The following is a 24,817-nucleotide window of genomic DNA, read 5'->3' as shown; positions in this document are numbered from 1 at the left end:
CTAGCCTGGAGGTGTGGATATCCTTAATAAATATGGACAAGCTTCCACCTTTAGTTCTTCGTTCCGGGTTAGGTGACCAAAAGGCGTGGTATGAATTATAGCCTGGTAATGCAGGGGTGCTCTCTGAAGCTTTGAACCAGATCTCTGTCACTGCACAGATGCCGATGTTCTCCATTTTAAGGAGTGCCTTGAGTGAGTGCATTTTGAGGTTTAGACTTCTAGCATTGAGTAGCATTACCCTCAGAATTTGCTTGCTTGTACCTGTTACGGTGGTGAATTTGTCATTTGAACCTTGCCTAAAAAAGGCACTATAGGGGTGGCAAGAACCTTGGCCAGTATCTGGAATCCCAAGGGTGACGGGTGCAGGCCATCTCTGGCAAAGCATCGTGGTCTGTCGATCATGTCGTCCCAGGCAGACAAATACTGGATCCCCTTAGAATGACACCAGAAGCTTAGCCAATTGCTGAAGTCAATCATTTTGTCCTTGTACTGTTTTATCATTCTGGGTGATAGCAGGATGCTACTCAGGGCTGGGGTCATACCTGCCTGGGCTACAAAATCTGAGAGCTCCTCCATGTCTCTTTTCATGTAGTCCAGGGAGGTATGTCTCAGGTCATTCACACCAACATGGACAATGACAGTGTCATATTTGTAATTGTTGTGGAGTGACCTGAGTGTGTGCGTTATGTGGTGGATCCTGGCACCTGACAGGCAAATGACAGTAACTTTCTCCTTGTTTAGCCTGGTGAGTGGAACATCAGTGTGCCTGACCATAGAGTCACCTATGACTAGAGTGTTGGGTACGTTGTTATGCCTTACGGACTGTGGTTGAGTGGCACACTGAGTTTGTACGCTATGTGTTATTTGGGTTGTGTTGGGGGTGGAGTTTGCTTGCATTTCTGCTTTGGAGGTCCCTGATGCCTGGGCAGGTTTTTATTGAGAGCCTCCGTGAATGTAGGTGTGTGTTTTGTGTTTCTATGTGTATGTTTTGGTGGTGTAGGTTTTGAGGGATTATGTGATGAGTGTGGTGTAGTGCAAGTGTTTACCTTCTCCTCTTGACGGTCTAGTCCAGTCTTGGGTGAAGAGGGCTTTGCTATCCAGTTTGGCTATACAAGTGCATCTCTCACAGGTTGTAGTGTTGGGTGGTAGGAGGAAAGGGTTGTCTGTGTACATGAGGCAATTGCTGCATTGCCCCAAGATGCCCAGATTTATCAGGTAGACCGGAGAAATCACCAGGAGCTGACCCTTAGACATGCCTGGATAGGTGCTTATTTATTAAGTACTAAAAACTGCTTTCCTGTAGACAAGTGAGGAAAGTTGAGTGCTGTAGTAATTTGCAGCTTATTTAGTGCTTACGACGAGTTCTGAACAAGTGCTGAGTTCAAAGAAACAGATTTGAGTGCTTAAACTAGAAAACTGGCTAGTCCTAAGAAACAAAATTAAGCTAGAAGGCTTCCCTCCAACACAGAAAGGCTTGGGGGATCAGAAGCCTACAAACAGTGTAAACCACTTACAGGAAAGGCAGGAGATGAGCTTTAAAAAATGTTTTTTCTTTCCCAGATGCTCTCTTTGTACACAGTAGGAGTGCCTGAAATCAGAATATGATCTCACTGCACTCATTTGAGTGAGTAAATTTGATGGGCCCAGAAGGAGTATCCAAACACAAATTTACAAGAGGGGCAGGCAGTTTCAAAGCCACCAAATTAACACCAAAACAAAAACAGAGAGGGTGGGTGAGGAACTAACTGAAAGAGTCAAAACTTCCAGTTCAGTTAATATTCAATGCAACACAAATAAATCAATTAAAATGCTGTATTTGAAAAAAAGTGCAGATAAAAGGTACTTAAATTCTCTTGTACGTCCAGTTGAATACAGCTAGATCTTAGCCAGCCAAAGCTGAGGTTTTTGAACTACTATACATATTACCCCGATTCCACATTTCAGATGAGAACTACAAAATAATTAATCCATGCCCAAATGGAGGACTACAGTAAGAATAAATGAATGCCTCACCATGTTCATGAGTTCTTTTAACAGGTCTCTGGAGGGCTGACCCAAGGATTTTAGTACCTCATAAAGATGTGCGTACCCAATGCGCTCCTTAAAAACTTCCTGTAAAACAAATCAGATGAAGGTCAATATAAGAAATGTGTTTAAAGAGTGACATAAGGGTAAATCCGTTCTCAGTACTATTGCAACCCATTCAATGCATTAACAGGACAGTGTGTGCCAGTCATTTAGCATGCAGTTTCCAACTTTGTTTCTCTCTTTTACTGCTCATCTGTATGGTTCCTAACATTAACGCTAGCCAATATTGTGATCTTTACAAATTGTTTTAGAACTTCCTGACAGTAAATACTGGTCTTTTGCAATAACATTACCAAGAGAGTAAAACAGAAATGCAGTACATTCACAAAACAAGAACTAAGAAGAAAAAAAAGCATTTTAAACAATGAGTACAGATGTATGGTAGCCTCCCATTTTCAAATCTCACCAACAAATGGGACCACACAATTTTAGTGGGCCCTTCTCAGTCAACACAAAATTAAACAGTACCTAAAAACGCCTGCAGAAAATAAGTAGGTAGAAACTACACTGTAACTGACACTGTTATTCAGCACAATTCCCCAAATAAAATCCACGTATTTAAAAGAAATGCACTGGGTTGCTGACTTCACCTTCTAACAACAAAACAGAATATGGAATTAAAGAATAAAAAAGTTTTTCCACTTCAGTTGTTTTTAACATGAATAAAATGAGTACATAAAAACAGGAAATGTTTTCAAGTATAGAAAAAAGTTGCACTCAAATGATTCACCTCTACAAGTTATATATCACAATAGAAAGATGAAAATGTCAACCCCTCTGGTTGAAAAAGTCAAGATATATTTGCCCTCTGTATAGTACAGTTGTGTACACTTACCATAAATGTAGATGTTCGAGTGTCTTCCCTGTTGCAGTCATGACTGTAGGGTTCTCCCCTGCCGGCAGGCAGTCCTCGGTCGGCCAGAATCCCAAAGTCTGGGTCCGGCGTCGGCTGCTCAGACATGCTCCCTGACGTCAGAGCGCCAGGAGTACAAAGCTGACAGCAGACACCATGTCCTCCAGTTTTTCTTGCCCCAGACATCAGGAGTTCCAAAATGAGTAAGATCCCATACCCTTTGCAAATACACCTCAAAAGAAGGGTGAAGAAGGTAACCACACAAAAGAAAAAATAAGAGGGGATAGGAGGGAGGGAAACCCAGACTGCAACAGTGAAAACACTCTAACATCTACATTTATGGTAAGTGTACACAACTGTACTATGTTCATCGTGTTTCACTGTTGCAGTCATGACTGTAGGGTTGAATCCCAAAGCAGAATAAAAGGGAGGAGGTCATAAAGTAGAGGGGGTGGCTAAAAGGCTCTGCAAGACAGCAGAAGCAAAGCCTGCCCTAGACATAGAGTAGAGAGGTAGATTGTAGTGCTTGGAAAAAGTGTGCACTGAACTGAACTGAAGTTGCAGCCTCCAAAATGTCTTTGGTAGGAATTCCCCTGAGGAAGGCAGCTGAAGTGGCAGCAGCTCTGGTAGAGTGAGTCCTTGTACTCCCTGGGATTTGCTTGCCATGGTGTGAAAAGCAACATCTGATTCCATGAGCAATCCATTTAGAAATGGTCTGTTTTGAAATGGCTTTACCTTGGGAACTTGAAGCATAAGAAACAAACAATTGCTCTGATTTCCTGATGTCCTTGGTTCTGTCCAGGTAAAAACGTAGTTGTCTGTGTACATCCAAGGAATGCAAGATCCTTTCCCCCTTATTTTGAGGACTGGGGAAAAAAGTTGGCAAGTGAATACTTTGATTTAAAGCCACTTTGGAAACCACCTTAGGCATGAAAGTAGGATTAGTCCTTAAAGACACCCTGTCTTGATGAAAAATAATATAAGGTTCCACAGCCATGAGAGCTTGCAACTCCGAAACTCTCCTGGCAGAGGTAAGAGCTAACAGGATGGCTGTCTTCCAAGATAAAAACTTGATGTCAGATGTGGCAGCAGGCTCAAAAGGAGGTAAGGTGAGTTTTTCCAAAACATAGTTGAGATCCCAAGCAGGAATGGGTGGAGATCTAGGGGGCCTTAAGTTCTTAGCTCCTCTGAGAAACTGTCTCATGAGCTGATGGGAAAAGATTGGAGGGTCTGTATTATAATGAGCAGAAATAGCAGAGGCATGAATCTTTATGGAAGAGAAAGAGAGACCCTTATGTAAGAGGTCTGTCAGGTAAAGTAAAATCAGAGGAATGTAGGAATAAGAGGATCAGAATCCTGAGCCTGCATCCAGGAGCAAAATCTTTTCCATTTTCCTGCATAAGATTTTCTAGTGCAAGGACGTCTAGCTTCTAAAATGACATCCATAACCTGCTTGGGTAGGAGAGAATGAATCAAAGACCCTGGATTAACCAGGCCGCCAGGCTGAGAGTTTTGACATGGGAGTGCAGAACCTGACCCTGGTGTTGGGACAGAAGGTTCGGAGTCTGTGGTAATACCCAAGGGGGCTTCAGACAAAGGTTTTACAGTGTTAGGTACCAAAACTGTCAAGGCCAATTTGGGGCCAGCAAAATTATCATCCTGGGCTTGTCCTGTTTGATCTTTAACAACACCCGTGGAAGAAGAGGTAGAGGCGGGAAGGCATACCCAGAGAGGTTTCTCCAACTGAATGATAGTGCATCCACTTTCCAAGCTAGTTCGTGGAATGTCCTGGTGCAAAAAATCTGTAGTTGATGATTGACGTGAGATGCAAAGAGGTCTATGTGAGGACATCCCCAGACTGCTGTAATCATCATGAATATTTCGGTGTCCAGCATCCATTCGTGTGGGTCTGACAGGTTTCTGCTCAGACTGTCTGCCAGGCAGTTTTGCTTCCCTGGTAGAAACTGAGCTTGAAGGTCCAGTTTGCAAGCTAGAGCTGTGTTCCATAGATTTATGGCTAGTCTGCAAAGGGGACAGGAATGAGATCCCCCTTGCTTGTTTATGTACCACATAACTGTGGTGTTGTCTGTCCGTATCAGTAGCTGTCCTGGTTGTAGAAGATTCCTGAGAGCCCAAAGAGCATTCTGAATGGCTAACATTTCCTTTAAATTGATATGCAGGTGCTTCTGATCCTTTGTCCAAAGGCCCTGCAGACAGTTGCCCTGAAAATGGACTCCCCATGCATAATCTGAAGCATCCGTGGTTAGTATCTGAGTGGCTGGAGGCAGACTGAAAGGTTTTCTTATGTTTAGAGTACATGCCTTGGACCACCAAAGGAATTCCTTTTGAAGACAAGTCAGGACGGTGATCTGTATGTCTAAACTGTGGCAATGCTGAGACCATACACTTTTTAGGTACCACTGTATTTTCCTCATATGAAGTCTTGCATATGGTATGAGAAGGATGCAGGAGACCAAGTAACCCAAAGCCTGCAGGAATTTCCTTGCAGATAGCTGAGTTAAAGTTGCCAAAGTTTTGAAAGTTGAAGCCAGCTGTAATTGTTTTTCGGATGTCAGAAATGCCATCTGGGTTGTTGTGTTTAGAAGAGCACCCAGAAAGGTGATCTGTTGTGAGGGTATCAAATTTGACTTTTTTATGTATACAGTGAATCCCAGAAACTTGAGAAGATTTTGAACAAATTCTAGATGCTGGAGTAAGACATCCTTGCTGTCTGCCTGAATAAGACAGTCGTCCAGATAAGGGTAAATTTGAATTCCCTTTAGTCTGCAATAAGCTACTACTGGAGCCAGACATCTGGTGAAGACCCTGGGCGCAGTAGACAATCCAAAGGGCAGTGCAGAGAATTGAAAGTGCCTCGATCCGGCCTTGAACCTGAGGCATTTTCTGCATTCCTGTCTGATGGGAATGTGTAAATATGCCTCCTTTAAATCCAGAGTTACCATCCATGCATTTTTGGTCAGCATTGGAAGTAGCTGCTGTAGAGTAAGCATCTTGAATTTTGGTATTTCGAGAAAGGTGTTCAAGACTGACAGATCCAGAATGGGTCTCCATGAATTTTGCTTTCTGGGGACTAGAAAGAGCCTTGTTGTACAATATCGTCCGATTTGGACCTCGGAGGCCTGTCTTTATCCTTGCGTAATTTATAAACTCCGGTAGCCGGAACCGAATCCGACGACATTTTGTAATTAAAACGCCTACCGAAGTAATGAAATGCAAAATCGTACCTTCGTTTAATTGTACGTTGATTGAATCTAGCACAAACCCGGCAACTAGCTACGTCGTGGTCAGGGCCTAAGCAAGGAATACAGTAAGAATGAAAATCCTTATGAGGCATTTTCTTCCCACAAGAAATACAATTAACTTTTTCTGACATCGGACTGGAGCAAGAAAAAAGTTTCCCCAACAGGGTACTTAGCTTTGAGTAGGAGAAGAAAGTCTTCGGACTGAAGTCGTTTAGAAAAAATTGTCAGGAGTCAGCCGACCGGCAAATGCAAACTGCTATCACCGCACGGCAAGAAAGACTGGAGAACATGGCGTCGGCTGTCAGCTTTGTACTCCTGGCGCTCTGACGTCAGGGAGCATGTCTGAGCAGCCGACGCTGGACCCAGACTTTGGGATTCTGGCCGACCGAGGACTGCCTGCCGGCAGGGGAGAACCCTACAGTCATGACTGCAACAGTGAAACACGATGAACATCAAAGAAGTTGTGCAAGAACTTTCAAATTTTAAATCAAGGTTTACAGATTTTAGGAAGGATAACTCTCCAAAATACTACTACTTCTGTGTGTTTTTAATTATAACACACACCATTTTTTCAGTAGCAAATGTGTGTGCTTATTGATATGCCATCTAGTCAAGTGGATCATACTGACAAGGACAGGCTGAGGTTTTACATATTTCAAACTTGACCTCTTTTTCAGTTGCTGTGCTCCCACAGAGTTAGTATATTTAAAGTGAGTGATGGGGAGCTTTTCCCACCTTTAATGTGACCTATAACCTGTACAATTCAAATGAAAAATAAAAATCTGTTAGGGGAAAAAATACACAAAGAAAATATACAAAATAGCTTTTTTATGCAGTTTTTTCAAATTAAGTTGGACACACAAATCCCTGTGCCTACAGGTATGAGTGCCCCTCACTTCTGCAATGATCTATCGGATATGATCTATCTGATATGAGAAATAAATGCATTTTTCATTACATAAAAAAGGGAATTCTACTCACTGGTTGCAGTCTAATTTATCAATGAGAAAGGATGCCAAATAGAAAGTATTTGGACCAAAGGTAGAAGAGGTGTTGGAAGTCAATGAATATTAAGCAGCTACCAAGATTTCCTCTTAGATACCCATGCTACATCAATATGATAAAATGATGCTGACATGCAACTTAACTAAGTTTGGAGTAAGGATCCATTAATAATGAAATAAGAATCCAAAAATCATCATCACTCTCCTTGGCACTAAATGTTATTCTTCTGCAGTGCCCAGACTACCTCCTATAAAAATAACCTGCTGGAACCACAGTGTTACCATTAAATGTCCCAGTTTATCAAAGTCTCTATTGAAAAAAACTCTTGACTTCTCTAGTTTCTATTACAGGCCTTTTTCCTCCACCTCATACCATTTTACAGACTTTCCTCTGGACCCTTTCCAGCAGTATGCTGTTCTTCTTGTAAGATTTCCATAACTACATAACTACTCAAGATGTAGCCTCACTAGAGACATTAAAGCAAAAACATTAACATCTCTGCTTTTGATGTCCAGCTTGTAAGGCCACATTTTAACATTCTGTCTGCTCCTGCCCTTCCCCCTCATTCTGCTCCTGTTGGTCTCATCCAGATACAGTCAAAATCCCCAGATAATTTTTCTCTACAGATGCCAACAACTTACACTCTTTCTCTACAGATGCCAACAACTTACACTCTTTCCAGATAATAAGTCAGAGCACAGAATTTTATAGCAGCCTGCACTGAACCTTACCTCTCATCTTTTTGCCTACTTTATCCACCATTCAAAGATCTTCACTGCTGCACATGACTACCCCCATCATTCATTCAAAGGCAACTCCTGACCTCTACCACTTCAGATTACATCTTAAGCAAAAAGTGGACAAAGGACCAATGTTTGCAATTCCTCAGCAGGTAGCTTTACTTATTCATACACATGGGAAGGTGATGAGAGGGGTAGTGCAAAAGGTCTTGGTAAAATTCTGGTAGAGGTCTTCTAATTCTTCCTGGTCAAGTTCTCCTGTAGCATTAAACAAATAATCTGGTCATGGACAGCTTCATCTGGCCAAAAAAGTCACATTTTTTGCTCTCCTCTAGAACAGTAATCAGTCCTTCTCTCAAGACTATCTGCATGACTTTCCCTGCAAACTACTAGGCTAAGACTTTTTTTTGTTTCATTTTCTTCTGCTCCCTCCTTGTTAAAATAATGTGCCATACTTAAAAGTCCTCCAGTCTTCAGGCCAATTAAAATGTTACTGGTGATCTGCTGAAAACCTCTATCATGGGAGCTGCTAGCACAGCGGGCAGATTTCTGAAGACACCAGGAGGCTGCCCACCATGTCCCAAAGCTTAATCTTCCCTTAAGGAACCCAGTTCCTTCTCAACCTCTTCAGTATTGTGGTATTTGACCACTTCTACCACTCTGCCTTACCTCCTTTCCATCAATTCACCCTCTACAGTTTCCCTTGCAAATAATAAAGCAAGTGATTTGGTATCCCTCATATCTTTGGTCAGCTTGGTTGGGCCTCTGCCTGTCTTTCTGTATGCAACTAAAGAAACCTTAGTTTCCAGCTATTGCCACCTTATGCCAACCCTCTTCTAGCTTATGCCCTTGTTCCTCTCACCTGCTTTGCTGTCCTTTTGCTAGCCTCCTTGTATTGTGCCTCTCTCATCTCCCAGTAATACAAGTGTAAACAACTTTAATGGACTGGCATTTTAGAGTTTATCAAAGTTCAGTATGTACACTGCATGACTGGGTTTCTTGCCCACTTATTAAAGAAAATGCGAACCCAATAAAGCAAATTCAGACATGCAGGAAAATAAACTGTGATTATGACAAAAAAAGTCAAAAAGCTTTTTTGCAGGGTTTCACTCCTCACTGCATACCCTAGCTTCTTAGAACACTAACTCTCAACTCGCCACATCTCAGAGAAAGTACAGTTTTGTACCTACCATAAATGTAGATGTCCGAACTGGATAGCATCTGCAGTCATAACAACTGGGTTGTCCTGTCGTCAGGCAGCCCTTCAGTCGGCCGGATTCCAAAGTCCGGGTCCGGCTTCGGCTGATGTCGCACTTCACCCGACGTCATCTCTGTTGGTCTTCGGGTATAAAGGCATCAGCCGACGCCATTTTCCTCAGTGTTTCTTGCCCCAGATGCCAGTAGCCCTCTTGAAGGCTAAAATTTGAATAGATGCCAATGATTCCAAAAAGATAGAGGTAAACACAAAAATAAGCATGTATGTACATATATACAAACAAATACACCATAAAAGACTCCCCACCAGCTAGCTATTAGGAGGGTAAACACCCTAGGAGTACCACAGAGGGGAAGGAGGGAGGGTAATCCTGACTGCAGATGCTATCCAGTTCGGACATCTACATTTATGGTAGGTACAAAACTGTACTATGTCCTTCATGGATGCATCTGCAGTCATAACAACTGGGTAGAATACCATAGCCAACTAGGGGAGGAGGATAAAAGTAGATTATGGTGTGTTTAGGATCCCTTGCAGTACAGCAGTGGCAAACCCTGCTCGGGATCTGGAATATAGAGGCAAATTATAATGCTTGGCAAATGTATGCACGGAGGTCCAAGTAGCCGCCTCAATAATGTCTTTGGTTGCCACTCCTCGTAAGAAGGCTGTGGTAGTGGCTGTTGCCCTTGTAGAATGAGGTCTTATGTTCTGTGGAATTGGTTTTCCATGGAAGGAGTAACAGAATCGTATGCAATTTCCTATCCATTTGGAGATTGTCTGTTTGGAAATAGCTTTTCCTTCCCTTCCTGTTGCATAGGCTACAAAAGTTGGTCAGTCTTTCTGCTACTTTTTGTTCTGTCCAAGTAGTAGCGTAGCTGTCTATGTACAGACAAGGTATGCAGTATTCTTTCCCCTCTGTTTTGTGGGTTAGGAAAGAAGGTAGGTAGGTGGATTGCCTGGTTTAAAGACACTCTGGATACCACCTTAGGCATAAATGTAGGATTAGTCCTCATGGACACTCTATCTTGGTGGAAGATTAGGAAGGGTTGCACTGCCATTAAGGCCTGTAGTTCTGAAACCCTCCTTGCTGAAGTAATTGCCAGTAGGAAAGCAGTTTTCCATGACAGGTGTTGTAGGTCTGCTGTTGCTGCTGGTTCAAAGGGTGATAGTGTCAACTTTTCTAGCACAAAGTTCAAGTCCCAAGCTGGTAATGGTGGTTTCCTTGGAGGTTTTACATTCTTGATTCCTCTGAGGAACTGCCTGAGCAAAGGGTGCGAAAAACAGGTGGATCAAAGCTGTATTCTGCTGAAATAGCTGATGCATGTATCTTGATGGAGGAGTAGGACAGGCCTGAATGAAGAAGTTCGGCCAGATACTCCAGAATGTTAGGCATATCTATGTTTGACACATCTTTTCCTCTTTCAGTACTCCAAATGACAAACCTTTTCCATTTTCCAGCATAGTTCCTTCTTGTTGAAGGTCTGCGTGCTTCAAGAATAATGTCTTTAACTCTTTGTGAAAGTTCTGGATTAGCTGCTGCTATGTGATGTTCCATGCAGTCAGTTGCAACGTTTTTAGGTTTGGATGTAAGATGCTGTAGTTGTTCTGAGTTAACATCAAAGGCATCAGGGGTATTGGCCACATATTGTTCGAGACATGCTCCTCAGCAGTGGGTACCAGTGTTGTCTTGGCCAGTTTGGAGCTATCAGGATTATCCTTGGACGTTCTTCCTTGATTTTTAGTAGTACTTTGTGTATCAAGGGAAGAGGTGGGAATGCATATGCTGTTAGGCCTTTCCAGCTGAAGGAGAGCGAATCCACTTTCCATGCTAGTGGGTGGAATGTCCTTGTGCAGAATTTTTGAGCTGGTGATTGAGAGGTGATGCGAATAGATCTATCTGAGGCATTCCCATTTCTTTGAGATGGTCTTGAAGATGTCCGGGTGCAGCTTCCATTCGTGGGCATCCGATGTGGTTCTGCTTAATATGTCTGCTAGAGTATTTTCTTTTCCGGTACAAATATTGCCTGTAACTGGATGTTGTAACTGAGTGCCAGGGTCCACAGCTCCAAAGTCATTCTGCATAGGGGTATGAATGAGTGCCTCCCTGTTTGTTGATGTACCACATGACTGTGGTGTTGTCTGTCCTTATCATCAACTGGCCCTCTTTGAGAAATGGTCTGAACTTTTGGATTGCCAGTTTTACTGCCAGCATTTCTTTTAGGTTGATGTGCAGGTGAAGTTGATCCTGTGTCCACAATCCTTGCACGCATTTGTCCAGCATGTGGGCCCCCCATCCTAGGTCTGAAGCGTCTGTTGTGATGGTCTGGCTTGCTTGACATCTGCGAAAGGGTAGGCCTGGGTTTGACTGGCATGCCTGAGCCCACCATAGGAACTCCTGTTTTAAGCATGGAATTAGTGGGATTTCTGTTTCTAGACTGTGTCTGTGTTGGGACCATAAATTCTTTAGGTACCACTGTAGTTTTCTCATATGTAGTCTGGCAAATGGGACCAAGATTATGCATGATGCCATGAAGCCCAAGGCCTGCAGTACTTTTCTTGCTGTTAACTTGTTCAGTTTTGTTAGTGCCAAGAAGTAAAGAGGGAGTTCTTTTGTTTTCTGTAGTTAGGAATGCCATTTGTTTTACTGTGTCCAATTCAGCCCAAGAATGTCCTTGTTTGGGATGGTATCAGCCTTGACTTTTGTAAATTGACTGTGTATCCCAGTGCTTGTAGCAAGTAAATGACCCTTTGTAAATCTGTTGTCAGCTTGCTTTTGTTGTCGCCTTGTAGCAGGCAGTCGTCCAGGTATGGGTAAATTTGAATTCCCTGTAGTCTGCAATGGGCGATTACTGATGCCAGGCATTTTGTGAATACTCTGGGCGCAGTAGATAAGCCAAAGGGCAATGCTGAGAATTGATAGTGCTCTGATCCTGCAAGAAATCTGAGGTATCTTCTGCAGATTGGTCGAATGGGGACGTGCAGGTATGCCTCCTTGAGATCTAGAGTTACCAGCCAACACTCCTTGCCCAGCATGGGAAGAAGTTGCTGTAGGGTCAGCATTTTGAATTTTGGGACAATGATGTATGTATTTAAGGTGGACAAGTCGAGAATTGGTCTCCAACTTTTTTCCTTTCTTGGAACTAGGAATAGTCTGGAGTAGAATCCCTTTCCTTGCTCTGCTGTTGGCACTCTTTCCACAGCTCTCATGTTTGCTAACTCCATTATCTGTTGTAGAGCCTCTGTTTTTTGATTTGGAGGTAGATTTGGCATTCCTTTTTTGACTGGTAAAGTGTGGAAGTGGAACCGGTAACCTTGATCTATGGTTTGTAAAATCCACTTGTCTTTTGTTATGTAGTGCCAGTTCTTTGAAAATAAGGTTAACTTTCCGCCTAGAGGAGCTGCTATTTGTTCCCTGGTAGGCGGATTTAGGGTTAAGTCACTGTGGTTGTGTTGATGTAGTGGCAGTGGTTGTGTCTGTGCCTCTGTTGTTACCTTGCCACTGTCGTCCTCTGTAGGCACCTCCTCTGGTTTGGTTTCTGCCTCTGGAACGTCTATTCCTGCCCCTTTGAGATCTTGTGGAGTCAGGAAAGGACCAATTTTTGGCAGGCCAGTTCCTGCTAAACCTTGGGGGTTGAACCTGCAAGAAATCTTTAACCGTTTGAACAGATTTTGCCTTTTCTTCCATTTTCTTCATAACCTGCTGGGCAGGTGTACCAAACAAACTTGTCCTATCCATAGGAGCATCTAGCAACTTAGCTTTAACATGATCCGGTAAAGCTTGCTCCTTTAGCCATGCATGCCTTCTTATCACTGTGCCAGTCATGGCTGATCTAAATGAAGCCTCCAGTGCATCATAGCCACATTTTAAGGAATGGTTACTAACCTGTTGTATGTTATTTACCATTTCTAATACATATTTCTTATCAAGAGATTGATCAGTGGTTAGCTTTTTAGTTAACTGATCAAGCATAAACTCTTGGTATTGTATCATGTGAAACTGACAGTTTAAAGCTCTAGCTGAGAGAGTAGCTGAAGTGTAGACCTTTTTACCCCATCTGTCTAATGACCTTGCTTCCCTTTCAGAAGGAATAGGGTTTTTAGCTATGGTCGCGGCTACTGCCTTGGGACCCTGGGATATAGTTTCGGGGTCTGCAAGTGGGGCCTTGTAAAGGTGGTGATGAGTATCTGGCACCCTGTAAAATCTGTCTGGTTTGGCAGGGGCTGGGGGTAAAGAATCTGGAGCGGAGCAGACATCACTGAAAGCATTATCCACCACAGAGAGAACAGGAGGTATAGCTAAGGGCCTGCGCTGTGGAAGGTGCAGAAAGGTCCTAAGTCTTTTTCTGGAGTCTGAAAAATCCTGTTGCTGCCATTGGAACTGCTCTCGCATGGCATGTAAGGTTTCCCCAAAGGAGAATTCTTCTGGTGGGGAAGCAGCTGGAATGGATTCTTCAGCATCAGAATCTTCAAAATTGGAGAAAGGAGCCTCTGGTGGGTCAGTTATGTCCGATTCATCATCAGAATCATCAGAGGACACTGGCTCAGGGGGCTCTGCCCTAGGTCTCTTCTCTGGGGGCTGAGAGGCCCTGTCTGGGTGAGATTGAGATCCTCTAATTAGTGAAATTAAATCTTCTGCCAAAGTAAGCATTTGAGAACTAGAAGAGGGGCTGGTTGTGGGGGGTTTAACAGGCACTGTTTTAGTAGTCTTGGCTGCTTTAGCCCTGGCGAAGGCCTTAATGGACATGGCTGCTGGAGGCCTAGCAGCACCACGTGCTGGGGTAGAGACATCCAAGGGAATGGTGTCTGATAAGTCAGTGGCAACCACCGTAGTGGATAAAATTTCTGAGGCCGATTCAAGAGTGGTAGCAGGGGCCTCAGTTGTAGAGATAGATTCAGCTGTACTTTGATCAGTTTTCTCGGTTTCGGCCGAAACCAAGACACTCATGATTTGCTTTACCATGGTTTCGGCGAAACCGCGGACCGAGTGTCGGTCTTTATCTTTGCGTTTTTGGCAGATTGGGTAGTCGGAGGATCCGGCGGCATAATGTACGCAAAATCAGAACCGAAAAACTGTTCTGCAAACTCCGACCGGCGCCTAAGCGTCGCCGGTTGAAAGAAGCACAGGCCGAACAGGCTGCTACGTCGTGGGCTGGGTCTAAACAAGGCAGACAATAAGAGTGGAAATCTTTATGAGGTATTTGTTTCCCACAGGTTAAACAATTATTAACTTTTTCTGACATCGGCTGAGGCAAGAAAGAGTCCCCAACGGGTACTTAGCTTTAGAAGTCTTGGTAGTATTCGGTAGAAGTAATCTCTGGATCCGACCGACCGGCACTTGTGAACAGCTTCTGCTTGAGCCACGCGCAAGAAAGACTGGGAAAGGCGTCGGCTGATGCCTTTATACCCGAAGACCAATAGAGATGACGTCGGGTGAAGTGCGACATCAGCCGAAGCCGGACCCGGACTTTGGAATCCGGCCGACTGAAGGGCTGCCTGACGACAGGACAACCCAGTTGTTATGACTGCAGATGCATCCATGAAGGACATCTACACACAGATACAAGCTTAGAATTTTATATATTCCCACTATTTGCACTTCAATACTCACTGCACTTAGGATTACATTTAATTAATATGCACAACCTGGACAGGACTTCACAGTCTGAAAGTAGAAGCTAATGAAGCTGGCAGCATAGAAACATGAACGTCATTGCGTTACCTGCAAATTTAATTACTAAATGTCACCGTGTCAGAAGTAACTATATATTAGCAGTTTCAAATTTGTGAGAAATGGTATAACTGTAGGCACCACAGAACCTCTTCCACTTTAGGGTAATTTGTCTAAGAACAGGAAAGCGTTGATTTAGAAATTTGCTTTATTCTTAACAGTGCACCTACAGAAGCAAAAAGATGAAATGTGCTACATTTCTGCATGCTGCAGGAGAAGTTGACCGTTTTTAGAGGGAAAGGGAGAATACTAAAAGGATGGGACTACAGTTTCAGAGTTACTCTGATCTCAGTAAAGTCCACCATTTATCTGTCACTTGTTCTCCAAGACAGTACAGGACTCCAAGTGACACTGCACCTGCTATGGTATCAAACACAATTAGCAAAAGGAAATAGAATCAGATTTAATGTTAAAGAACTTGATACGTTCATAGGTAGGTACTAGGCTATCGGCCCAAGGGCCTACGTAAGCCTAGCCAACAAGGTTCCATAGCTTACGCCACCCAAGAAAGTTATTTTCTTGTGCCACTGTCCAGCAGAGACACAGAAGTGATCCCCGGGGTGTATTTCCTATTTCTCATCCACTTATCAAGATTTTTCTTGAAGACTGCTAATGAAGAACTTTGCTGGACATAGATGGGTAGCTTGTTCCAGAGTATAGGAAGTCTCTGGGACAGGAATCTATCCCTCCAGCGTGTCTTGTTTATTGTGGTGACAAGGTTTAGGTCCCTAGAGCATGTATCTCGAAGGGATTGGGATTTCTTTAGGTGTAGCATGTCCAACAGCTCTGGGTTTGACATAGCTTTATATGTTAGGCAGAGATCACCTCGGATTAGGTGATATGCTATGGAGTAAAGCTAGAGTTTTTTGAGGCAGTCAGTGTAGGGCATTTGCTTGAGGCCAGTAATCCTCTTTGTGAGGTACTTCTGTGGCCTTTCCAGCTGCTGCAGATGTCTTGTGAGGTACATTCCAAAAGGGGCATTGTACTCTATAATGGGTCTAATGAGTGACGAGTAGAGGGGAACAATGACCTCTTTTTTCCTGGATGAGAACCCTTTTTTGATGAGGTGTGCCACGTAGGACTTCCTGACTACTGTGGCGATGTGACTATCAAAGGAGAGACTACTGTCCACCTGGGTCCCAAGGTCTCTTATCACGCATTCGGTGTTAAGTAGATTGCTGCCTATGTGGTAGTTGTTCATGGGTACAGAGTTTTTACCAAAGGGGATGACATTGCACTTTTTGGCATCGAGCTTGAGGCCATGGCTCTGACACCAGGCATCTGTCTCAGTGAGGCCCTTCTGTAGGATGTCCACATCATTTGGGGAATTGACTATGGCTCCTAGTTTGCAGTCATCTGCGAACTTCGTTAGCCAGAGGCCTTCTGTGTTAGCCTGTACTTCAGAGAAGTAGATACCAAACAGGAGAGGTCCCAGGATGGAACCCTGTGGTACTCCACTTGTCACTGCTTTGAGGTCAGATTTGGAGTCTGCAACTTTTATAGTGTGGTTCTGTCAGTGAGCCAGTTGGTAACCCATCTTGTGACATAAGGATTTATACCTAGTTTAGTGAGTTTAGCTATAATTCCAGAATGGGGGATGGTGTCGAAAGCCTTGGTGAGGTCAAGATAGGCTGTATGAAACACCTTACCCTCATCCACGGCTTTGGTGACTGCCTCAAAGAAGTCGATCAGGTTCAGGAGGCATGATCTGCCTTTCACAAACCCGAACTGGGTGGGATCCAGAGTTTGGAAGTTACCAATGTCTTTGTTTATAGTAAGTAAAATTACTTCAGAGAACATATCACAGCAGACAAACACATGCTGCTGCCTGCAGAAAAGGTTTTAAAATAAGTAAAAAAAAATGGTGCAAAGTCATAAGAAGCATGTTAAACCAAGAAAAACATGTCTGAGAAGTTCTGTACATGGTCCAGCTAAAAGCATGATAAAACAAATATTCTGTGCTGGTTTCCATGGCACAGTAGGATAACACCCTAAATGTCACTCAGTTACAGTTACTTACAGTCCTGTTAGCATCCTTGTCACTAGAGGAGATGGGGGAAAGAAGTTTCTGCCCATCTGCCCTTCCCCCAGGGGAGGAGGGGCACAGGTGAGGGGGACATGACAAGATCACTGCATCTGCTTAGAACAGGGGAGGGGAGGGCAGGACTTCTAATGTTATCATCACCTGAAAAATTGTAAGTCTGCCCTCATGTGATCTTAATGCACACTCAATGCACAAGTAAAATTAGTTCACACAAAAATTTTCCCTTATGAATGCAGCAGGTTTGTGGTGGTCATCCAGACAGTCAGCAGGCAACTGGGTCTAATAGGGGAAAACAAATTTAAAAAATATTCTGTGCTTAATCAATGGGAAAGTAGTGTGGAATAGAAAATCAATTTGCTAAAACATTTAAAATGAAAGGCACATTTTCACCCAAAAAGACTGCAGGTACTAGAATAAAGACATGAAAATAAAATGTTTGTGGGCAGGATGTTTACAGAGAATGAGCAGTTAAAAGTGTGCTAGAAAAAAGTACAAAAATGAGACTTGAAAAAAATCTCTTAAAAATCCAGACTGAGAAGCACAAAATAAATGTGGGACACTTAAGGAAATGATGTCTCAACAATAACATGCAATCCACTTAATCTAAAACACCAAATTTGACAAGGCAGTAAGCTGTTGTCATGAATGTGTAAACAGCTTGCTTATTCAGGACATCATGTACAACGGCTGGAAACTGTTTTTTGTGTAAATATAAGAAATAAATGAATTAACAAAATACAACATTCAGTTTCAGATAGCTAATAAAGCAAATGCTCATTTTTCACCACATTGTCTGACATGACAAAGAACATACCGCAAAGCACAGACAATATTAATTTAGCCACCAAAGTGAAGATTTGCTTAAATTCATATAGAAGTACTATTACATTCTTCAAGGAAGGCTTCAGTAGTTGTAAGTTTTAAGCAGTTAAATCTGAGAGAAGATTAACCTTGCAATAAAGGAAAACCAAGCGTATGAAATGGGTCAACTTCATAGTTACTGTAGTGAAACCAGACATTTTTTTTTAAATTCATACAAGTCTATAAAATCTCGATTCTATAAAAAGCTGCATACACTTTGTACAGATACCCGTTATAAAAAGTCCGACATGTTTTGTACAACTGAAGAAGTGGTATCTACCAAGCCAGGCACAAATATTCCTTTGTGCTTGATGCCAGTCAGGGATTAAGGTATGCCGTCGCATGAGGAACGTTTCAAACTATGTAATTTTAATTAGCATAGAGGACAGTAACACATTTTGAAGGATAGCCATATGGTACATTTTGAAGGATAGCCATATGGTACTTACTCAGTACCTGAAGTTTTTTAAATAATCAAGGGGCTTCATGGTGTTAAGATGAAAAACATTCTATCGCAGGGTCAAACTAAAGAAGTGGATGATGCAAGAAGACTGAGCTACAAAACAGAATGAGCACAAATAACTTCAACTATATAAAAGTAAAGTGCAAAATCAGTCTGACAGACACGTACATTTACGGATGCTGTATTAATAAATACAAGTCTGAAATCAGACAGAATCAAAGTAGCTGTGCAAATGCCTCTTCTATGATAAACAAGTGCTCATGAGATTTCTTGGGATGATACAATAACCCAAAGTTGCCATTAAGGAAATTAATAGAACACGATGTGGAATGAAACTGGCGTAAAAGGAAAAAGAACACTTCTAAACTCGTAAACATCAATGAAAGAAGTGCCTACATTAAAGTATTCTGATAAAAGTAAGATCAGTCACATTACATGCAGATGCCAGCCAGAATGGTACTGGTATAAAGATTCTACAAGAAGATAAACCACATGCTTATAGCTCCAGAGCTTTTACTGAATGTCAGAAAAGGTATGCTCTGGTAAAAGAAGTTGTTTGTTATAGTATATTGCTGTGAAAATTTCCAGGAATATATTTTATGAGAAAAGTGCTGGCATAAACAGACCACAAGCCATTACACAGTATAAGACGTTACTGAACGAGGTGCCATCAACTCTGCACAGAACATTGCTGTGATTGCTGAAGTACGATTTAATTGCAAAGTTTAAGCTAGGAAAAAGATGCACATAATAGAAAGGCTAAATAAATTATTCCAGTCTGTCACAGCAACATTTATTTATTTATTTATTTTTTATTTTATTTTACATTTGTTGACCGGGCTAGTCCAGCTGGATAATTTCCATTTTCAGTGGAGGCCCGGGGAGAAAAGCTCCACAATTAAAACAAGGTTAAACATTTAAGCAACAATGCATACATTTTAGTGTAGTAGAAAATACAGCGGAAAAAAAACAGGTAAAAAACAAATAGCCTAAGCTATATATTCATATTTTTTTTTTTTTTTTTTTAGAACAGTACAGTAATTTAGTCATTTGAAATAGCAGGGAAAGATAGTGATTTTTACGTAGGGAGGTATGGCTGAAGAGCGAAGAAGTCATTTAGTCTGGATTGGTACAGGAGCAGAGCCAGAAGTTGTTAAGATGTAATAGAAGTTGTTTTTTGAAAAGTTGAAAGGAGTCTAGTGAGGTAATGTGTGGGGAGGTTATTCCATATTTTCCCTATGGAGTTTGAAAATAGACAGTTACCTGCTGAATTTGTAATTCTAGTTGTGGTGACTTGTATCTTTTCGCAGATCATAACTGTTTCAAGTTTTTGTAGGGAGTAAGGAGGTTACTGAGAGCTGGTGTTTTGTTGGTTGATAAAGAATGTTATGTGTAATTAAGAGTTGTTGATAGATAAGCTTGTTAGGTAGTTCTAACCATTGTAATTGTTTTAAGTTATTACAGTGGTGAGTTCTGTACTGGGATGCTGTGGCAAAGCGGGCTATATTATGATAGGATGTAGTTAGTTTTTTCAGGTTACCTTTAGAGAGATTGGTGTAAATAGAGGAAGCATACAGTAAGGTGGAGATAAGATGTGATTGAGCTAAGGTGGTCCGTGCTTCTGGAGTAAGGAAGGGTTTTATTCTGTACAGTGAACCTATCTTTTTATTTACTGCTTTTATAGTGTTATTGATATGACAATCATAGTTAAGATTATTATCAATAGTAACACCAAGCAGTTTGGTAGTAGAGTCTGGGGAGATAAGAGAATTGTCAGCTGCAGTAATAGTAAAATTTAGTTGAGGAGATTTGCGGGTAGGTGAGAATAGTAATAGTTTTGTTTTCTTGGAGTTGAGAAGGAGACATCTTTTTGAGAACCATTGTTCAACGGTTGAAAAGGTAGATTGTGTGAGTGACTGGAGTTCAGATTGGGTGGGAGCTGTACAGATGATGGTAGAATCATCTGCATATTGTATGCAGGTAGTGTTATGGATAGATGATTGAAGATCATTAATAAAGATAGAGAATAAGAGTGGGCCTAATATTGATCCTTGAGGTACTCCTAAGGAGATAGGTAGTAGAGCAGATAGAGAATTTTTCCAGAGTACTGCTTGTTGTCGGTTTTCAAGGTAGGATGAGAACCACGTTAAGGAGGAAAAATCCAAGGCAAGTGAGTTTAGTATGTGTAGGAGAAGTTTATGGTTGACCATGTCGAAGGCTTTTGACAGGTGTAGGAAAAGAGAAGCAGTTAGTTTGTTATTATTACGGTTACAGTTTATTGTGTTAGTAAAGGAAAGTAGTGCAGTGGTCGTACTATGTGAGGGTCTAAATCCATGTTGAGTGTTTGCTAGTAGGTTATTTTGAAGGAGATGGTTAAGTAGTTGTTTGTGTATACATTTTTCCATGATTTTAGCTAGTGGAGATAATAGTGCTATTAGGCGGTAGTTAGAGAGGTCAGTGGATTTGCCTCCTTTATGTAAGGGTATGATGTGTGATATCTTCCAGATTGCTGGAAAATCACTTTCTTTTATGGATCTGTTTATTAGGATCGAAACAGAGTAGGCTATAGCTTTGCTGCTACCTGAAGGAATTCAGCAGGAAGCTTATCTGCTGAGGGGTAGTGGGTTTAAGTTTTTGTAAGAGAGATTGTATGTAGGAGGTGGGTATGGGTTGAAGTTGAAGGGAAGGAATGACGTTGTTGGTGTTACTTAAGATCAGTTGGGAAGCATCAGGGGATAAATGGCTTGCTAGTGTTTGTATGGAAGTAGTAAAGAAGCTATTGAAGTTATTGGCTATTAAAGAGGGATTATCAGGATCTAGATTCTGTGGGTTAGGTGTTACTATTTTACCTGGGGTAAGTAGATGATTGATAGTAGACCAGAACCTTTTTGGTTCTTTTTTTGTGGATTGCTGAAGTTCTACATAGTAGTTCTTTTTGTCTGAAATAATAGCATTTTTGGTTTTGTTTCTCAGCTCTCTAAAGCTTTGATAGTCTGTTGGGTTTCTAGAGGAGCGCCATTTCTTCCAAGATTTATTTTTAAGCCTGATCTTTTGTTTAGTATTAGAGGTAAGCCAGAGTGCTGTTCTGGTCTTTATTCTAATGGTACAACTTGGGGCATGGTGGTTTAGGATTGTAAGGAATGCTGAGTTGAAATATTCTATGGCTTTGTTGAGAGAGAGGTGCTTTAGAGGGGTCCAATTGTATTGTGAGAGTTCTGTTTGAAATCTTTGGGGATTAAATTGTTTCTTTGAATATAGTGTTCTATGTGAGGTAGGTAAGTTTTGATGAGTTTTAGCTCTAATGACATATGTGAGGGAGTGATCGCTAAGGTCATCAGGAAGGATGCCAGTTTTGTAGCTTTGTGAGGGGAGTTTGTAAGAACCCAGTCTAAGGTGGTTTCTTTTTGCTTGTTTTATTTATTCTAGTGGCACTATCAATTAGTTGTTTGAAACCAAAAGGTTTAAATGGGAAGTAGGGTTAGCATTGTTACAAGATTTCCAGTCAATGTTAAAGTCTCCAAGAAGTAGTGTTTCTTGGGGAGGTAATTTGAGAGTTGTTCAAGAAGTTGTTCTAATGTGGGGATATTATTTCCTGGAGGCAGATAAGCACAAATGATGTTTATTGATTTAGTAGTATTAATTTGAACTGTAGAGCAGATTATTTCGACATTATTGTTTTGGGTAAGAGCAATGTCAAGAAGAGTAAGCTTCAGGTTAGATTTATATAGGATAGCTACTCCACCTCCTTTCTTGGAGGTGCGATCAAGTCTAACAATGTTATATCCAGGTGGGGTAATTTCAATATCTTTAATAGATGGTTTTAGCCAGGTTTCTGATAAGCATAGAATGTCAAAGTTGTGTACTTCTAGTAGGGCGTGTATTTGACTAACTTTATTACAGATACTGCATATATTTAGGTGGGCCAAGGATAGTATGTTTGTAGTTATCGTTGATGGAGGAAGGAGAGCTTTTATATGGTGACTGTGTCTTTCAGTAGTTGTAGGTTGAGGGCCTGGATTGGGGTGTATGTCACCGTCCTGAAGTAGATGGAGTAGTAGACCATAGTTTTTGGATATGTGTTTTAGAGATGTGTCAAATACTTTCTTTGATTTAGTTTTTAGTAGTTTACAATGAAATAGTCTATGGTATTTGGGAAGTAGATATATGGTTTGTGATGAGGTAGGTAAATAGGATGAAGGTAGGTATGTTGTAGGTGTACTAGTATGTTTTGAGGGAAGTGAGAGAGAAATAGTTAAGGAGTGTTCATAGGAGGTTAAGAAGTAGGTAGTAATGAGAAGGAATAATAGTAAGAAGGTGATAGGTAGTTTAAGTTGTGAGTGGAGGATAGTTGTAGACATGATAAGATAGTTGTATGTGAAGTAGGGTTTCCTGATATGTTGTAGAGGGGTGTGTGGTGGGAGTAGGGGGTAGAGTGGAAGGGGCTGTAATGGTATAGGACTTTAGTGAGATAGTGGTGGGTTGGTTAAAGTGGTATGTAGGTGTGACTAAGTGAAGGAAGTTACACAATCTGTGAGACTGTGAATTGGATAGGATAGCAGTAGTAGGAGGTGTGGCTTGTAGAAATATTATTTGCTTGGTGATCTGAAAGTTATAAGGAAAGTTCTGCAATTGTTTATGAATGAATAAATCAAAACAGGTTTAGCAGTGAAAGGACAATGTTTCAAGAACTGACAAGAGTATGGCCAGAAAAAAAATCCAATGTGAGGAAACAGACAGACGTGATATACATGTAAAAGAAGATATTAAGTGCATAAAAGGATTGACGCTCGGTGACTATAAATGGTGTCTAATCAGCTTAGGAATGAAATGCTGGCAAAAATGCGCAGTTCACCTACAGGAGATGTGAAGTGTAAAAAAACTTATAGCATGTTACACTGGCTAAAAGTATCTACAGGTAAAAGACAGGGACAAAGCAATTAACTCCGCTATCATAAACTGATCTAGCAGAAACAGAGGTATCAGCAAAACATCAAACAACTTCTCTGGATGACGTATAAAACATACTTAGTCTTTTGCGATGGCACTCTCAAGACAGGAGAATCCTGGAGAACCCTACCCCTATTGGAATGCCCAATGATAGCAGTAAACTACTGTTGGACAGTTGGTGAAGGCTTCATAAGTGATCTGAAAGCAAAACTTAGAGGTGAAAGGAAGACTTGGTACTTAAGACATCACTATAGGTTGGCCACTTCCAACCTGCACAACATTGTGGCAACTTTATGGAAGAAAGACAAGAGTCCTGGAATCTGAGACACAGATGTGCCCTGACTACAATCTAGCCTATATGAGTTTGATTTATAACTTCTGATAATGAAAGAGCTGAAAAGGGGGGTGGGGCTGGGAAGAGTGTTTTTTTTTTTTTTTTTTTTTTTTATCAGAATGCCCATTTTGGGGGGGGGGGGACTGCACATGCTCAGAAACATACATGGTTATAGGTACAGCATCATAAATGTGAAGCAGACTGCTGTCAGTATTTTGACACTGAATGGGGAGCTATTGCTGACAGCATGTGTGATGACATGTGTGACCTTACGAGCTCCACCAAGTTACAGAGGGATGAGGGGTGTCCCTGGTGGTCTAGTGGTTAGGATTCGGCGCTCTCACCGCCGCAGCTCGGGTTCGATTCCCGGTCAGGGAAGCTTCAATGCACCTTTTGCCTACTCAGAGGCGATCTGTGTCTGACGTATAAAGCCATGTCCAACCCAGAATGAATGGACATGCTTCACCTCAGGAAATCCAAATCCCTTAGAGCTACATGCTCCAGGGACTTGAACCTCAACACAGAAATAAATAGGACACGCTGGAGGGACAGATTCATATCCCAGAGGCTCCCCTCACTCTGGAACAAAATCCCAATCCATGTTAGGCAGAGCCCCTCACTGACCCTCTTCAAGAGAAATCTTGACGAGTGGATGGGAGATCGTAAGTTTACCCCTGGGATCTCTTCCTTGTCCCTGCTTGACAGAGGTGCAGTAAACTAACCTTAAAAGGGCGACCATCTGTGACCTATTATACAGAGGCCCAGTCAACTAATCTAAAAGGGTGGTAAAAGCCAAACACACTCTGGGTAGGCTTATAAATGCCCTAGGGCAGATAGCCTAGTATCAACCTATGAACCTATGAAAACATCACCTGGTGTGTATGACAGCATATATGATGCTTATGGCTGCTCCCTCTATCTTACTATATCCCCAATCCTGAACCACCACCGGTGCTGTCCCAGCAGAGGACATTAGGGTAAAAGGAGCCATAGGAGCAGACTTAAGACAGCAGTTGATGCTCTGCTGGAGTTCACACAAACGAGGGGGTGCAAAATGGTAGAAAAAAGGGAGAATACAAGACTATATGTCCCTTCAATATGATTCAAAGAAACTTTACTGTCAGTTAGGACCACACAAGTGCAGCCTAAATGTAATAAAAATTTCAGCTCACAAGAGAAATTCAGTGCAAATAATATAGATACACAAGAAAGAAAATAACACATATGACATCCAAGAGGAAGTTCACATTACATAAACACCCACCACCAAACCCA

The 24,817-nt window shown here is 41.8% G+C and overlaps 1 protein-coding gene and 1 non-coding gene across 2 annotated transcripts in view; one reads left to right on the top strand and one right to left on the bottom strand.

Annotated features, from left to right (window-relative positions):
* The window catches only part of NBEAL1 (neurobeachin like 1), a 2,263,075-nt gene that overhangs the window by 1,649,813 nt on the left and 588,445 nt on the right, over positions 1-24,817 (bottom strand). Inside the window, exon 15 of the mRNA XM_044075407.1 lies at positions 2,014-2,112. Coding sequence (XP_043931342.1) covers positions 2,014-2,112 — 99 coding nt within the window. The remainder of the gene's footprint in view (positions 1-2,013; positions 2,113-24,817) is intronic.
* TRNAE-CUC lies at positions 23,849-23,920 on the top strand. Its single transcript has one exon. It is a non-coding gene; the product is annotated as a tRNA-Glu (tRNA).

The sequence above is a fragment of the Protopterus annectens genome, chromosome 6.part1, assembly GCF_019279795.1.
Source record: "Protopterus annectens isolate FY-2018-M chromosome 6.part1, PAN1.0, whole genome shotgun sequence".
NCBI lineage: Eukaryota > Metazoa > Chordata > Ceratodontiformes > Protopteridae > Protopterus > Protopterus annectens.
This window is presented reverse-complemented; position numbering and strand designations above follow the sequence as displayed.